Source organism: Trichosurus vulpecula, chromosome 7, assembly GCF_011100635.1.
Source record: "Trichosurus vulpecula isolate mTriVul1 chromosome 7, mTriVul1.pri, whole genome shotgun sequence".
Taxonomy (NCBI): domain Eukaryota; kingdom Metazoa; phylum Chordata; class Mammalia; order Diprotodontia; family Phalangeridae; genus Trichosurus; species Trichosurus vulpecula.
Window position 1 is genome coordinate 51,026,188 of NC_050579.1, and position 16,956 is coordinate 51,043,143.

Genomic DNA, 16,956 nt, shown 5'->3' on the forward strand with positions numbered 1-16,956 from the left:
AGACAGAATTAGCCAAATGGAAAAGGAGGTCCAGAAGACCACTGAAGAAAATACTACCTTAAAAATTAGAATGGAGCAAGAGGAAGCTAGTGACTTTATGAGAAATCAAGAAATTATAAAACAGAACCAAAAGAATGAAAAAATAGAAGACAATGTGAAATATCTCATTGGAAAAACCACTCACCTGGAGAATAGATCCAGGAGAGATAATTTAAAAATTATTGGACTACCTGAAAGCCATGATCAAAAAAGAGCCTAGACATCATCTTTCAAGAAATTATCAAGGAAAACTGCCCTGATATTCTAGAACCAGAAGGTAAAATAGAAATTGAAAGAATCCAACTATTGCCTCCTGGAAAAGATCCCAAAAAGAAAACTCCTAGGAATATCGTAGCCAAATTCCAGAGTCCCCAGGTCAAGGAGAAAATATTGCAAGCAGCCAGAAAAAAACAATTTGAGTATTGTGGAAACATAATCAGGAAAACACAGGATCTAGCAGCTTCTACATTAAGGGATCACAGGGCTTGGAATATGCTACTCCAGAGGTCAAAGGAACTAGAATTAAAACCAAGAATCACCTGCCCAGCAAAACTGAGTATAATGCTCCAGGGCAAAATATGGACTTCCAATAATATAGAGGACTTTCAAGCTTTTTCGATGAAAAGACCAGAGCTGAATAGAAAATTTGACTTTCAAATACAAGAATCAAGAGAAGCATGAAAAGGTAAACAGGAAAAAGAAATCATAAAGGACTTTCTAAAGTTGAGCCATTTTGCTTTACGTTCCTACATGGAGAGATGATATTTGTAACCCATGAGACCTTTCTCAGTATTAGGGTAGTTGAAGGGAATATACATACATACATACATAGAGGGCACAGGGTGAGTTGAATATGAAGGGGTGATATCTAAAATGAAATTAAGGAGTGAGAGAGGAGGAGAAAGGGAGAGATAGAATGGGGGTAAATTATCTTACATAAAAGTGGCAAGAAAAAGCAGTTATGATGGAAGGGAAGAGGGGGCAGGTGAAAGGGAATGAGTGAATCTTGCTCTCATTAAATTTGACTTAAGGAGGGAATAACATACACACTCAATTGGGTACTTTACCCTACAGGAAAGTAGGGCTGAAGGAGATAAAGGGGAGGGGGGAATGATAGAAGGGAGGGCAAATTGGGGGAGGAGGTAGTCAAAAGCAAACACTTTTGAAAAGGGACAGGGTCAAGAAAATTGAATAAAGGGGGACAGGAAGGGATGGAGGGAAATATAGTTAGTCTTTCACAACATGACTGTTATGGAAGTGTTTCTCATAATGATACATCTGTGGCCTGTGTTGAATTGCTTGCCTTCAGAGGGCAGAAGGGAGAGAATTTGGAACTCAAAGTTCTAAAAACAAATGCTCAAAAAAAAAAGTTGTTTTTACATGCAGCTGGGAAATAATACAGACAAATGGGTATAGAAATCTATCTTGCCCTACAAGAAAGTAAGGGGATAGGGAATGGGGGCGGGGGGGGGGAGTGGGGTGACAGAAGGGAAGGCAGACTGGGGAAAGGGGCAATCAGAATATATGCCATCTTCAGGTGGGGGGGGCAGGTAGAAATGGGGAGAAAATTTGTAACTCAAAATCTTGTGGAAATCAATGTTGAAAACTAAAAATATTAAATAATAAAATATAAATAAAGAAGCGAGTAGGAAGAGAGGAAGTGGGTGCAAAAGAGTTTGTCCAGAGAGCTATAGGATGATAATTTGCAGGATCTAGTGAAGGTTTTATAAGGATTGGAGAGACTTAGGCACATTTGTAGGTAGTTGAAAAGGAACAAGTAGATGGAGAAAAAAGGATGATAGATGATAGTGGAGGCAGTTTGCTTGAGAAGCTGGAAGGGTACGTGAAGAGTGTAAAGGGCCAACTCAATCAAAGACTGGAATTTTTAACTTAATTCAGAATTATTATAGAAGACAAAATAAGAGATGGAAGGACAGTAAATAGCAAACACATCGTTATTTTAATTCTTCCTTTTCTAATCTCCAGTCAACTCTACCCCAGAAGAAATTTCAACCCAAAGACAATAAAATAAAATACAGCCTGTGTAACCTAGGCTTTAGCTAAGATAAGGAGGTGGAAGTAGTGAATACCTGATGAAAAAAGGTTGAGGATATTGGACAGTTTTGTTCTCCTAATAACAGAAATTTCAATCTGGGCTTCATGAAAGGACTAGAAAATAAGTAGTTGGATGGCATGGCTTTGAACTGGGGAGAAAAGAAAGTACTGAAATGCAGAAGTGGCAGAACAGGGAAAAGTGGTTCCTGGGGCAGCATTATTATTAATAGGGAGAGAGAAAACTAAAGATTATGATATAAGTTAGAAGTGATAGTGAGAGAGTTTGGAAGTCAGCTAATTCCAGAGCTCCATTTAGAACACTGATGTAACAAGCACAGTACCCCCCTGTTGTGTTATGAAATGCATGGCTGGCTGAGAATTCCTTCAGCTCCTGGTGGAAGAGGAGTGAGCCATTTTACTTATAACTATAACATTTTTATGCAACAGTGTGTGAAGAGCAGAAGTAAACTTTTTTCTGTTAAGATACACTTATTCAAAGAATAACAATTTAAGCTTAATGAAAAGAAATTAAGCCATCATAGAAAAACATTTACACTAATAAAGAATGAAGTTATTTGAATAAAATATCACATAACTACTTGAAAATGTGTCCTGTCAACCAGATGGATTTACAAGTGAATCCTACCAAATATTTAAGGAACAATTAATCCTAAAAAAATAGGTCAAGAAGGAATACTACCAAATTCTTTTTATGACTCAAATATGGTTTTGATACCTAAACCAGGGAGAGGAAGGGCAGAAAAACAAAACTGTAGACCAATTTTCCTGTTGAATATCAGTGCAAAAATTTTAATAGAATACTAGCAAGAAGGTTATAACAATGTATTACAAAGATCATACACTCTAACCAGGTGGGACCAGGAAGGCAGGGCTGGCTCAATATCAAGAAAACTATGAACATAATTGACCATATCAATAACAAAAAGAACAAAAGTCATATGACTTATTAATAGATGCAGAAAAAACTTCTGACAAAATAAAACATATTCCTATTAAAAACATGAGAAAGCAAAGGAATAAATGGAGCCATTTTTAAAATAAGTGGTATCTACCTAAAACCAAGAGCAAGCATTGACTATAATGGGAATAAATGAGAAGCCTTTCCAGTAAGATCAAGAGTGAAGCAAGGCTATCCATTATCACCACTATTGTTTAATATTATATTAGAAATATGCTAGCTATATTAATAAGAAAAGAAAAATAAATTGATAGAATAAGAATAAGCAATGAGAAAAAAATGCTCTCTTCAGATGATATGATGGTAAACTTGAAGGATCCAAGAGAATCAACTAAAAGACCAGCTGAAATAATTAACAACAAAGTTGCAGGGATATAAAATAAACCCACAGAAATCATCAGCATTTCTATATTACCAATAAAAACCAGCAGGAAAAAAATAGAAATTCCATTTAAAATATCTGCAGACAATGTAAAATACTTGGAATTCTACTTGCCAAAACAAACACAGAGACTATATGAACACAAATACAAAACACTTTTCATGCAAATAAAGATAGATCTAAACAACTGGAAAAATATTAATTGCTTATGAATAAGCCAAACCAATATAATAAAAATGACAATTCTACCTAAATTAATTTACTTATTCAGTGCCATACCAAACTACCAAAGAATTATTTTATGGAGCTAGAAAGAAATAAGAAAATTCATCTAGAAGAACAAAAGGTCAAGAATATCAAGGGAATCAATGGAAAAAAATGTGAAGGAAAGTGGCCTACCATGCCAAACTATTATAAAGCAGTAATCTTGAAAATAATCTAGGACTGGATAAGAAATAGAGTGGTGGGTCAGTGGGATAGAGTAGGTACACAGTATGCAGTAGTAAATGACCATAGTAATCTAGTGTTTAACTCAAAGATCTAAGCTTTGGGGGTAAGAACTCACCATCTGATAAAAACTGTGATAAAAATGGAGAGCAGTTTGGCAGACACTAGGAATAGATGAACATCTCACACTGTATACCAAGATAAGGTCAAAATGGGTACGTGATTTAGACATAAAGGGTGATATGAGAAAAATAGGGGAGCACAGAAAAATGTACCTGTCATATCTATGGATAAGGGAAGATTTATGACCATCAAGAGATCAAAAGGATTATGAGAAGTAAAATGGATAATTTGGATGACATGAAATTTAAAAGATTTTGCACAGACAAACTAATGTAGCCAAATTAAAAGGAAACTGGAGGGAGGGCAGTTTTCAACTGGTTTCTCTGATAAAGGCCTCATTTCTCAAATATATAGAGAACTGAGCCATATTTATAAAAATAAGAGCCATTTCCCCACTGATAATGGACAAAGCATATGAACAGTTTTCAGAAGAAGAAATCAGTTTATGAATAGTCATGTGGAAAAATGGTCTAAATTACTAATAATTATAGAAATGCAAATTAAAACAACTTTGAGGTACCACCTCACATCTATCAGATTGGCTAACATGACAAAAAGGGAAAGTGACAAATGCTGGAGGGGATGTAGAAAAATAGGGACAGTAATACACTGCTGACAGAGTTGTGAACTGATTAAACCATTCTGGAGAACAATTTCAAACTATGCCAAAAAGGCTATAAAACCATGCATCCTTTGATCTATCAGTACCACTACTAGATCTGGAGATCAAAGAAAAAGGAAACGGACCTATTTGTGCAAAAATATTTTTAGCAGCTCCTTTTCTTGTGACAATTGGAAATTGAGGGGGTGTCCATCAGTTAGGGAATAGATGAACAAATTTTGGTATATGATTGTGATGGAATACTACTATGGTTTAAGAAATGATAAGCAGGATGGTTTCAGAAAAATTTGGGATGTTTTATATGGACTGATGAAAAGTGAAGTGTGCAGAACCTAGAGAACATTGTACACAGTAACAGCAATATTGCAATGATGATCAGCTGTGAAAGACTTAGCTTCTCTGATCAAAATGGTGATCCAAGACATTCCAAAAGACCCATGATGAAAAATGCCTTCCACCTCCAAAGACAGAACTGATGAACTCTAAGTGCAGATTGAAGCATACTTTTTTCACTTTCTTTACTTTTTTTGTTTGCGTGTGTGTTTTCTCTTGCAACATGGCTAATATGGACATATGTTTTGCATGATTTCATGTGTATAGTCAATATCGTGTTGCTTGCCTTCTCAAGGAGTGGGAGAGGGAGAGATTGGAACTCAGAATTTTTATGAATGTTAAAATTTTTTTTAAATGTAATTGGGAAATATTTAACAAAATAATTTAAAATATATTTTAAAAAGAAACAAGGAAAGGGGGTGGAGCATAGCACTTCCTGACTTCAAAATATGTTATAAGCAGCAGTCCTCAAAACCATCTAGTATTATTTAAAAAATAGAGAGGTCAATAGAACAGACTAAACAAGGGAGAGTCAAAAAGAATAGAACTCAATATCTTCTTTGATAAAGTAAAAAACATAAGTTTCCTAGGGAAAAAAATTTTTACTTGACAAAAACTGCTAGGAAAACTATAAAACAATCTGAAAGAAATTAGACTTGGCCAAAACCTTACACAGTGTTCCATGATACATTCTAAATGGCTATGGGATATATGGGATATATATATATATATGGGATATATTAAAGATCATACTATAAAAATTTTCAAGAGAAACATCACATAGCTATGGGTGGGACATTTCTTAACCAAAGAAGAGATAGAGACAGTTACAAAAGATAAATAACTTTGATTACATGAAACTAAAAAACTTCTACACAGATTATATTATTATAAAAAATTAATGCATTGTAGGATAGGAATGGAAATGGTCAAATGGGAAAAAAAATCTTTGTATCAAGTTTCTCTGATAAGAGTTTGTTATCCAAGTTATAGGGGTGTGTGTGTGTGTGTGTGTGTGTGTGTGTGTGCGTGCGTGCACACGTGCGTGTGTGACTGTGATTTCCCAATAGTTAAGTGCTCAAAGGATATGAATATACAGTTCTTAAGAGAATTTCAAAGTATTTACAATCACATGCAAGAATACTTGATGTTATGGAATAATACATACACCAAAATATTTTTATGAAGCTATGAAATGGTACAACTATTTTGGAATTGTGCAAATAAAGTGACTGAAATGTGCATGCCCTTTGAATTAGAGATTCTGTTAGTAGGTTCATACCCCAAGAAAGTCATCAATACAAAGAAGGTCTCCGTATGCCAAAATAGTTATAGTAACAACTACAACATTGTAAATTCAAGGAACAGCTATGCACTCAAAATTTAGAAGTAAATTTAACAGTGTTTTTTTAAAAAAATGTGTTCTGTCCATTTGTCAAATGGGCTTAATGGATACACCCACAGGTAAAGTGATTTTTGCTTAGGGTCACATAGAAGATCAGAGACTCTACTGATTACATCCAAAGTTGGGACTCAGTCTCTTGACTGCATTTTCTCTGGCTGTACCCACTTCCTGGAATGCTGTCCCACCTCACTTCTCCTCATCCCCAACTCCTAGTTTCCCCTGTTTCCTTCAAGACTCATTTCCATTCCCCTTTTGGAGAACGTCTTCCCAGACCCTCCCTCCTCCTGGCTCTTATTCTCCTCCCTCTAAGATTACCTTCCATTTGCTTTGCATATATCCTGTATATATGTAGATATTTTCATGTGTCCCCCACCAAAATTTGAGACCTTTGAGAGCAGGGCCCACGTTTTTATCTTCTTTTATATCCCCAGTGTTTAACACAGATCCTGGTATATAGTAAGTGCTTAATAAATGCTTGTTAACTGGCTGATTATGGTTACTTCTTCTTGGCTCAGTTCTAATATCCTCAATTTTAGGGATCTTTATTCATACCCTTTTTTTTTTTTTAGAAAAAAAACTTACCTACCTAGGTACAATTTTAAAAATAGGCCTGTTTCCATCTTTCTAAAATTTTCATCTTGGTTATGATTGATTTTACCTGATGTTCTTAAAGAAAAGGCAGTTTTACTAATTTAAACTTTTTTTCTTTCCTATCAAATAGGTATCAACATGGTTTTTTACCACCTTTTCTGTCTCAGGACTAAAGGACAAAATCCACCATGTGGACAGCCTCCACCAGCTATTTGCTGCCATATCCCCAGAACAGATTGACTTTCCACCCTTTGTTCTTGAATATGATGCTAGGGTAAGATATTGGAGAATACTTTTTATGCTCATAAAATTTGATTTCAAGTCCCTCATTTTATATATGAGACAGCTGAGTCCTAGAGAGATTAAGTGACTTACCTAAGACCACAATTAACAGGAGAGACAACATCTATAAATTAGAATGTACACGATAAATACAGACTAGATGGAAGGCACCCATTGAGAGGAAGGCATTAGTAGTGGGAGAAGTGGGGAAGGAAGAGGTTGCTGGATGAGGTAGTGCTTGAGCTAAAATTTAAGTAAGCCAGGATTTAAGATTCAGGGGTGGGAGTGAAGCATTCGTGGGTAATGGCCAGGGAGAGCCATAGACATGGGAGACAGCTGCCAGTGCTCCAGGGCAGCAGGATTGTGGCTTGCTTGGAGGGCATTAGATTGTAAGCAGATGGAAAAGTAGCAAGGAGCCAAGGTGTAAAGACCATTAAATGCCATTTTAACTGTAGCACAGATTAGTTAAGAAGAACACTGTACTTTTTCTGTTTATATCCCCAGCTTAGCACCTGTGCTTTACACATAGTAAATAAATGCTTTTCCCTTCATTCATTATAGGGCATTATTAGGGTAAATGGGCAATTTTTAGAACATATTTGATGCCTCCTTAAGAAGGGATTTTCCTTTATATAATGTAATTCCTTTATATAATATGTATGGAAGGAGGGCCTTCCATACATATTTCTTTTTCTTCATTGATAAATTTTGCTTTAACAAGTATCACAAACCATAAAGTATACTTCTCCAAAGCCATTAAGCAAAACTCAGGATTGTATGTGACTTTTTTTATTTCATGTAACCCTATACTTTTATAATTTACTGTTTTGTTTTTTAAAGAATGGAAGGCTAATATTGTCTTCATTTATGTGGTATAGATAGTATATATGTTATTCTTTGACTTTTTTTATGTATGTTTTCCCGTTTTCCTCCGAATTCTTCATATTCATCTTTTGTTATAGAATAATATTTCTTATGCTAGAATTCCAAAATGTGTTCATCTATTCCCTAATTGCTGAGCACATGATTTATTTCCAACATTTTATTATAAATAGTAATACTGTGAGCATTTTTGTATGAATAGTTTCCTTTCCTCCCCCCTTTCCATAACTATTTTGGGCCATAAACTTAATATTAGGACCACTGGGCCAAAAGGATAAAACACTTTTTTCAATTTTTGTTTTATATGTTGCCATATGAAACAGAACAGTTTCTAGCTTCACCAGCAATGAATTAGCATGCTTATTTTCCAATAGCCCTGCTAACCTCGAATTTTTCCATCTTTTACAATATTTGCCCATTTTTTGCATGTCAAGTAGTATAGGTATTTTAATTTCTAGTTCTATGATCATTAGCCATTTAGAACACTTTCAGATGATTGTTGATTTTTTCTTCTTTTGAAAACTACCTGTATATATCCTTTGGCCACTTAGCCATTGAGGAATAGCTCTTAATCTTATATGTAACCTTAATCACATATGTGTGAATTTCTGTCTTTAATCAGAACTGTTTAATGCCTATTTTATATTGTTTCTTTTGTATTTCTTCTGGCTGTATTGCTTTTATTTCCGCAAAAGCTTTTTTATGTAATTGAAATAATTTATTTCTTCTATATTATGATTTATTCAAAGACATCTTTTCCTGGAGAATTTTTTTGTAAGAATGAATAAGGATCAGTTGTTGGTCATATTAGGGTAGTGTCAGTATTAAGTGCCTTCAGAGTGCTAGCTGCTGTGCTCAGCGCCAGAAATTCAAAGAGCAGTTAAAGACCATTTCTGCTCCAAAGGCATTCACAATCTAATAAGAGACAACATGCAAACACTTATGTACAGACAAGCTATATGTAGGATAAAGTGGAAAGAATCAACAGAGATGGAGAGAAAGAGCATTTTAGGCATGGGGGACAGACAGTGAAAATGCCCAAAGTTGGGAGATGGAATGTCTTGTTTGATGAACAGCAAGGAAGCCAGTGTCCTTGAACTGAAGCTTGGTGAGGTGGGGGACAGTTAGGTGAGGTATAAGAAGACTGGAAAGGTAGGGGTGGACTTTATGAAGGACTTTGAAGGCCAAATGGAGGCTTTTATATTTGATCCTGGAGTAACAGAAAACCACTAGAGTTTATTGAGTAGGAGGGTGACATAGACCTTCACTTAGGAAGATCACTTTCACAGCCGAATGGAGGATGGCATAGACTGGGAAGAGATGAGGCAGACAGGTCCACCAGCAGGCTATTGCAATAGTCCAAGTGTGAGATAATGAGGGCCTACACCGGGGTGGAGGCAGTGTCAGAGGAGAGAATGAGGGGAAATATGTGAGAAGTGTTCTGAAGGCCTTGGCAACAGACGGAATTGGGCAAGGAGAGAAATAGTGAAGTATCAAAAATGACAAGTAGGTTGTGAACCTGGGTACCTGGGAGGATGGTAACGCCCTGGCCAGTGACAAAAAGAAGTTCGGAAGGGGAGGATTTGAGGGGAAAGAGAATGAGTTCAGTTTTGGACATGTTGGGATGTCTCCTAGGACATTCATTTCATGGTGTCTAGTAGGAAGTTGGAGATCTGAAACGGAGGTCAGCAGAGAGGTTAGGACAGGATAAATAGGCATAATCATCAGCAGAAAGATGACGATTGAATCCACTGGAATTGCTAAGATCACCAAGTGAAATTATATGAAGGGAGAAGGGGAGAGTCTAGACCAGAGCCCTGTGGGAGCCTCATTTAGAGGACATGAGCTGGATGTAGGATCCAACAAAGGAGACAGAGAAGGATCAGTCAGAAAGGTAGGGGAGAAGCAGTCGAGAGTAGTATCCTGAAAACCTAGAGGGAAGCAAGTGTCAAGGAGGAGGGAGAGCGATCAACACTGTCGGTCTTCAGAGAAGTCAAGAAGGATGAGGACTGAGATTTGGCAATTAAGAGATCATTAGGAACCTTGGAGATAGCAGTTTCCGTTAAATGATGAGGTCAGAAGCAGACACAGAGTTAAGAAAGGAGTGAGAAGAAAGAAAGAGGAGGCAATATGTAGACAGCCTTCTCAAGGAGTAGAGAGAGACTAAAGAGCAGTGAGTGGGTGGGATGATAAAGGAGGCAGACTGTTGGGAGAGAACAAGATGGAATGGGATCACTTATGCATTTAAGAGATTAACCTTGGCAGGGTGAGGGGGCACCTCAACGTGTGAGAGAGGAGTGAAGGAGGAGGTGGTGGCAGGAGGCACCTGGCTGGTGGGAGGGACCTTTCAGGGAGTGGCTTCCATTTTTTTTTCAATAAATGATGACGCAAGGATAGTGTGTGTTCTAGTGGGGTATGTTGGAAGGAACACTGGCTTTGAAATCAGAAGCACTGGATGCAGGCCCGGTGCTGCTGTTCAGTTAGCTGTGTGAGGTTGGGCAAGTCCCTAACCTCTCTGGGTCTCAGTTTGATCACTTGTAAAAATGCAGATAATAATACTTAGCCCATCTGCTCCCTCCCAAGGCCCTTGTGAAGACCCACTGAGATAAAGTATGTACATGTGCTTTTTACCATTAACCACCACGTAAAACTCAAATGCTATTATTATTTACAGCTTTCCCCCAACCACTTGGGATCCGGTGGCCACCACTTTATTTATAATTCCTCCTTCTAGAATTTAGTTCCTTAGGGGAAGGGAGTGTTTTTGTTTCTGTCTCAGTTTTCTCAGTCCATAGTCCGGTACCTTGAACATTTTAGACAATCCCTATCGAAGAGAATTGGATTTTAAATGGAGCAATTTATTTTTGTGTTATCTACCTAGAACTACAACCAAAATAATTTCCAGTCTGTTTCCAGTACTCATGATAATTTAAATGATGCAACTTGGCATTCTTTTTCATGTTGAAAGGTCTATTTTCAAAATTTCATTTAATGCTTTAAAGGTTTATATTTATTAGAATGTTATCAAAACAGCCACGGTTTATAGATGTGTTTGGATTTTTACTTGATGGTAATGAAAGGTGAACTTTTTACTGGCCTGAGGATCTGCCATATTCATTTTATATTTGGTTTTCCTTTTGGGTACTTTTAGTGAAAGTGATTTGGATTTGAAGTTTCCATATTATTTTTGCAATAGTTATGGAAAAAACAATGTTGAATCCCATGGAACTAAGTCCATTCTTAAAATTAATAACTACAGGTATACATAGCTGATTTCAAACTCATGTTTTTGAAGTTAGGTTAAAACAATTATATTACATTAATTACATTAAATTACATAATTACAAAAATAAGAATCCAATTCAGCAAATATTTACTAAATATTTGCCATTTGCAAGGAACTGTGCTAGGTACTAAGGAGAATACAAAGGTGAATTATATATGGTTCCCGCTACCCCTAAAATAGTTTACAGTGTGGTAGAGGAAGAGAAGATGCACATAAGTAAATATAAAATACAGCAGAGTGTGAAAGGTCATAAAAACATTTACAAAGTCTTCTGAGAATACCAAGGGAAAGCATATAGTTTGAAAAATGAGTGTCTCATTTTGTTATGTTAGGTCCTCAGAATCAGGAAAGGTTGAACCCCTCCCCCCAAGATTCATTTTCAATATCCCGTTTCAAAGTCTAAAAGATTTGAGGTCAACCCCCAAACCCTGTTCTCAATATAGGAAATCACTCTTGAATAATTTGTAGTCTGTAGTAAAAGGATAGGACTAATTTGGAATTTTAGGACCAGTTCTGAGCCACTAATTATATTTCTTCATCCTTTCCCACCCTTCCCAAAAATTAAAATATACTATCATATGAACATAGAGTTGCCAAAGAATTACACGGTCAGAAATGAGAGCTCTCCATCTCCTTTGTGATCAGTGCTGTCTACAACCATTGTGGTCCCTCACTAGACCTTTGTTCTAGCAGAGCATTAATTCCTTAAGTGCTAAAGAAATGTTAACCCCTGCAATAGTTCATTATCATTCTCAGTGCCTGGATTCACAGGTTATGAATGAATGCTCTCTGCCACCACTGAAGTCTGTGACATCCCTGGCTTAATCATTACTCCTCTAAGGCTGGTTTCTTTTCCTGCAGTTATTGTCTGACTATCCCACTAGTCATAAAGATGCAGTAATAGTTAAAACACACGCACGTCCTTCATATAGAATTCCCATAGGCTCTCAGTTCACTGGGCTCAGAATTTTAGAGCTTGGAGACCCTCTAGTAAACAAAGGCCAGAGAGACGATGCACATAAGAGCACCCCACCTTTTAGAGAACAGAATGTGGAAGAACATCCCATACTTTCCCTCGGGAGCATTATTAGTGTAGTTGAGGCAAGTTCCTAGTGAGCATGCTAGTGTAATTTAAGACTCTTCAGTCCTCCATAGTACCTGAAGAAAGGATCTTGTCCAGAGAAAGGCCCTTCTTCAGGGCAGGATTTTTTCTGTGCTGCTACTTGCTTATCAGAATGACATAATACCTACAATTACAGTCAATGTATCCCTTCAGTAATAAAATTGTAGCTATTGATACAAAAAGACAAATTCAGGTAGGAAACAGATGTTGGAGACTTCTCCTGACTTAGCCAAATATCTTCACATCTATAAATATGTATTAAATCGGGAAAGTAGGAAGAACAGTCTCACTATAATTATTCCATGACTTTTGTAGAATTATTTAAAATGAAAATAGGAAAATCCTATGTGAATTTTTTTTCTTTAGCATTCAGCTAACCTCAGCTATTATCTCTGATTCACTTTCTGTGAAAAGCCGAGTAGATAATGTATCTTGATAGCTAATAAAAGTTTGTTTGGCAGTAATACAGAGAGAACTAGTAAAAATGGAACAATTAGGTCATGAATAGAAAGATTATGGTATATGAGACAGAGACATCAGCCTGAATTTTTTAGTGGATCAGTGAAATAAAATTCGTCCTTATTTTTATCCTTCTGAATTATTCTTCCATCTCCTTGGGAGAGAAAGAATGGCTTGAAGGGGATGTGTTAGGCATAAGGTTCTAGCTAACTTCTTTTTGATACAAAAAACTGAAATAACATTTCAAAAGCCCGTGTTTTGGTTTGTATTTTATTTTTTGGAACAGATACGCATGTCATCTGTTTTATGATCATTAGAAGACCCAAGGGGCTATTTTGCAGTGACACACATCGTGTGTCTAAGCATCTAAAAATGAATAGGCAGTTGTTAAAATTCAGTTAAAATTCTACCACGCCCAGGCCAGCTGTCCTAAATCAGTTTGAGTTTCAGTTTTGTGTGTTTGTTTTTATCTTGTCATATCTTTGTCCGTCAGAGACACAGGCCTAAAATTATTGCACAGTGATAAAAAAATGGAAACACAAACTATAACCATTTATTAAGCACCTGCTGTGTGCCAGGTACTATCCTAGATGCAGGGGATACAAATGCGATGAATGAAACAAACAAACAAAAACCCTCCATAGTATAGTCTAGAATTTTTCGAACATCCAATTTTCCTGGAACCTATCTTACAGTATTAAAAAGCTAGGTATTAACCATCTCCTAAGTAACAGAGAGCCAGACTGTTTTATCAGGAACAGGTTCTGCCAGACTAAGCTTATCTCCTCTTTTAATAGGGTCCGTAGACTGTTAGGTCAAGGAAATACTATTGATAGAGTTTGCCCAGATTTGAGCAAACTATTTGAAAATGTTTCATGCTGTTCTTGTGGAAAAAAATAAAGAGATGCAAGGCAGACAGTAGTATAGTCAGATAGATTCATAACTGGTTGAAAGACTAGACCCATAGTAACTCATGGCTTCCTGTCCCCTTGGAGGGTCCCCAGTGGAGTGCTGCAGAGATCTTGTGCTTTGTTCACAAAGAAATGCCAAGAAATACAAAATGGCATCATACGTAGAGGCCGCTAGGTAACACAGTGTGGGTAGAGTTCTAGGCCTGGAGTCAGGAAGAAGACCTGAGTTCAGATTTGGCCCCGGACACTTAATAGCTGTGTGACCCTGGGCAAATCATTAATCTCTTTGCTTCAGTTTCCTCACCTATAAATTGGAGATGCCAATAGCACATACTTCACAGGGCTGTCACGGGGATCAAATGGGAAATAATCGTTGTAAAGTGCTTAGCAGTGTCTGGCACGTAGTAAGCACTATGGAAATGTTAGCTATTATTATTATATTATTACTGTTGTAATATTATTATCATTCAAATAGCCCAAAGATAGGGTTTTTCAATTATTAACTCCCTGATGTACCCTTAAGATAATTTTAGTCATGGACACCTGGCAGGATACGTGGGAGGTGTTAGTAACATTCTATAAGAAAACCATTTTCTTACTCAAGGAGGCTAAAATATGCGGTGGGTAAAGAGAAAATAGTATTGGCTTAATTCATTTTACTGGCTCCTTCACATCTGCTTACAAATGTGCGCTGGTCTCCTGGCACTAAAAAGGACTTGTCTTGACCCTTCATTGTCACACCTTTCACTGATGAATTTCATGGAAAAAGTTGTCTAATACAGTGTATATACAATAATGTCTCCGCTTCCTTGCTACCTACTTAGCTGCTTTAATCTGACTCTTAGAGGCCCTTCAGAGTTGTCACCCTCTTTTGTTATTGGCTCTGCGGCTTTTACACACACTCTTACCCACCAGATACTCTCCCTTTCCTTGGCTTCAAAGATACCACACTTATACTGAAGTTTGTTTTTTTTTCCTACTTTTCTAATGATCCTTCCTCTGTGTCTTTTACTGTTTCTTAATCTTCTTCCCAACCTTGAAATGTGGGTGTTCTGAAAATGTCTTTGCCCCTCATGTTTTGTCTCTCAACCTTCCTCCCTTAACAGTCTCATTCCCACCAATATCGTTTAACTACCACCTCTCCATAGGTGAATCCCAAATGTGTATCTGTAGTCTATACCTCCCTTCTGAGCTCCAGGCGCATTGTTCTACCTGCCTTCAGGATTTCTTCACCTCATGTCCCAGCACTTCAGACTTAATAAAACGCACACACAGCCAGGCTTAGTCTTTTTTCTTACACCCTCCCTGCTGCCCACTGAGGAAAGCTCCCAACCCCCTGTGGGGCATTGTATCCCCTCATGTCACTCCTCCCCAAGCCCTCTCCATTCTGTTCCCAATTCTCTGCCCTCCTCTCCCACTTTGTTTCTTGGATTCTTACCCATCCATTGACACATCTCAGACACTGCCTCTTTCATGTAGCCTTCCCTGCTCTCCCCCCCATTAAGGACCTTCTGCTTCACACTTAACACAGCCTTTTGCTTTGTGCCCCCAATAATGTGTTTAACATGTAATATTGTGTGTTATACTTACCTGTCCCCCAATTGACTGTAGCTTCATGGAGACAGTAATTTTATCTTAGCTAAGTGTTATAAATACAACAGTGGCTAATGTCACTGGTGCTTTTGGCACATCGCAGGCCCTTAATAAATGTTTGGTGAATTGTATTTATTAAGCACCTGTTGTGTGCAGTGCAGAGTGGCTTTACTACTTAAACAGACAACCTGAAAATTAGTAGGACTGCATTCAAGGCCTCCATCTAATACATCCTGGCTGTGGGACTGTGGGTGAGCTATGGCACCTCAGTGCCCCAGATTAGAGGGGTTCCTCAGTAGGAGTTCCCTGTGCCAGTGGAATCAAGTTTGATCCAAAAAGCCATGCACGAGGCACCTTGGTAACTCATAAAGATAAAAATGACAATTCTTAATATGATGAGCTTAATATCCTAGTAGGGGCAGGGGGAAGAAAGAGATATAACATATTACACAGATAAGTATAACATAAGGTTTAGTGTGGTGGGGTGGAGAGAGGCAAAAGAGAAATAGAAAGTGTCCTTGACAATTTCAGGAGGGAGAGAACACTGGAGGGGGGGGGGGATCAAGGAAGGCTGGAAAATCCCTCACTTGAGCTGAACTCACAAACTTGGTAAGCATTCTGAATGGCAGAGTGAAAAAGGCAGTGCATTACAGGCATCGTTGACTGTTCAAAGAAATGGCGTGTTGAGTTCATAGACCAGCCGCTAGTCTAGTTTGGCAAGAAAGGAAATCATGTAGAATAAGGCTAAAAGTGTAAGTTGGAATCAGTGTATGGAAATCCTCAAGCACTGGGCAAAGAAGCTTATATGTGTCCTAGAGGTAATTAGATGCTGCTGAAGGGTCTTGATCTGGGCAGTTACTTGTTTAGATCTCAATCAATTTCCTTCAGATAGTGTACTCAGTTATCTTGAACTAAGTTGATAATTCCAGTGTTTTTGAACACACACACACACCCTTCCTCCTGGTTCTGTTCAGACTTTATGTCCTGCCTGAGTTGTCATTTCACAATCTAGAACAAGGGTGGGAAACCTGTGGCCTTGAGGCTACATGTGGCCTTCTAGGTCCTTGGGTGCGGCCTTTTGGCTGAGTCCAAGTTTTGCAGAACAAATCCTTTTATTAAGGGGATTTGTTCTGTGGAGTTTGGATTCAGTCAAAGGGCTGCACTTGAGGACCTAGAGGGCCACATGTGGCCTCTAGGCTGCAGGTTGCCCACCCCTGGTCTAGAACTTCCCTCAGTGCTTGGGGCCTCCTTGAACTCTAACACCCATCAATGCCTGGAGCATGCTCACCTTGGAACATCTCTCTATCATCCTATCCCCTCTCCCCTTCATTGACCTCCTGGCTCTGCTGCTGATTTTTGAACTAAAAGACTTGTCACAACACCTTCTCCGTCTCAGAAGAGGCAGTGATTTGCCTAAGGTGATAAGGTAGTTAAATGGCAGAGC

At 37.8% G+C, this 16,956-nt stretch overlaps 1 protein-coding gene across 2 annotated transcripts in view; it reads left to right on the forward strand.

Moving 5' to 3' along the window:
- The window catches only part of GDAP2 (ganglioside induced differentiation associated protein 2), a 72,301-nt gene that overhangs the window by 51,118 nt on the left and 4,227 nt on the right, over positions 1-16,956 (forward strand). For both annotated transcript variants that reach the window (XM_036767006.1, XM_036767007.1), the window contains exon 13: positions 7,107-7,250. In XM_036767006.1, coding sequence (XP_036622901.1) covers positions 7,107-7,250 — 144 coding nt within the window. The remainder of the gene's footprint in view (positions 1-7,106; positions 7,251-16,956) is intronic.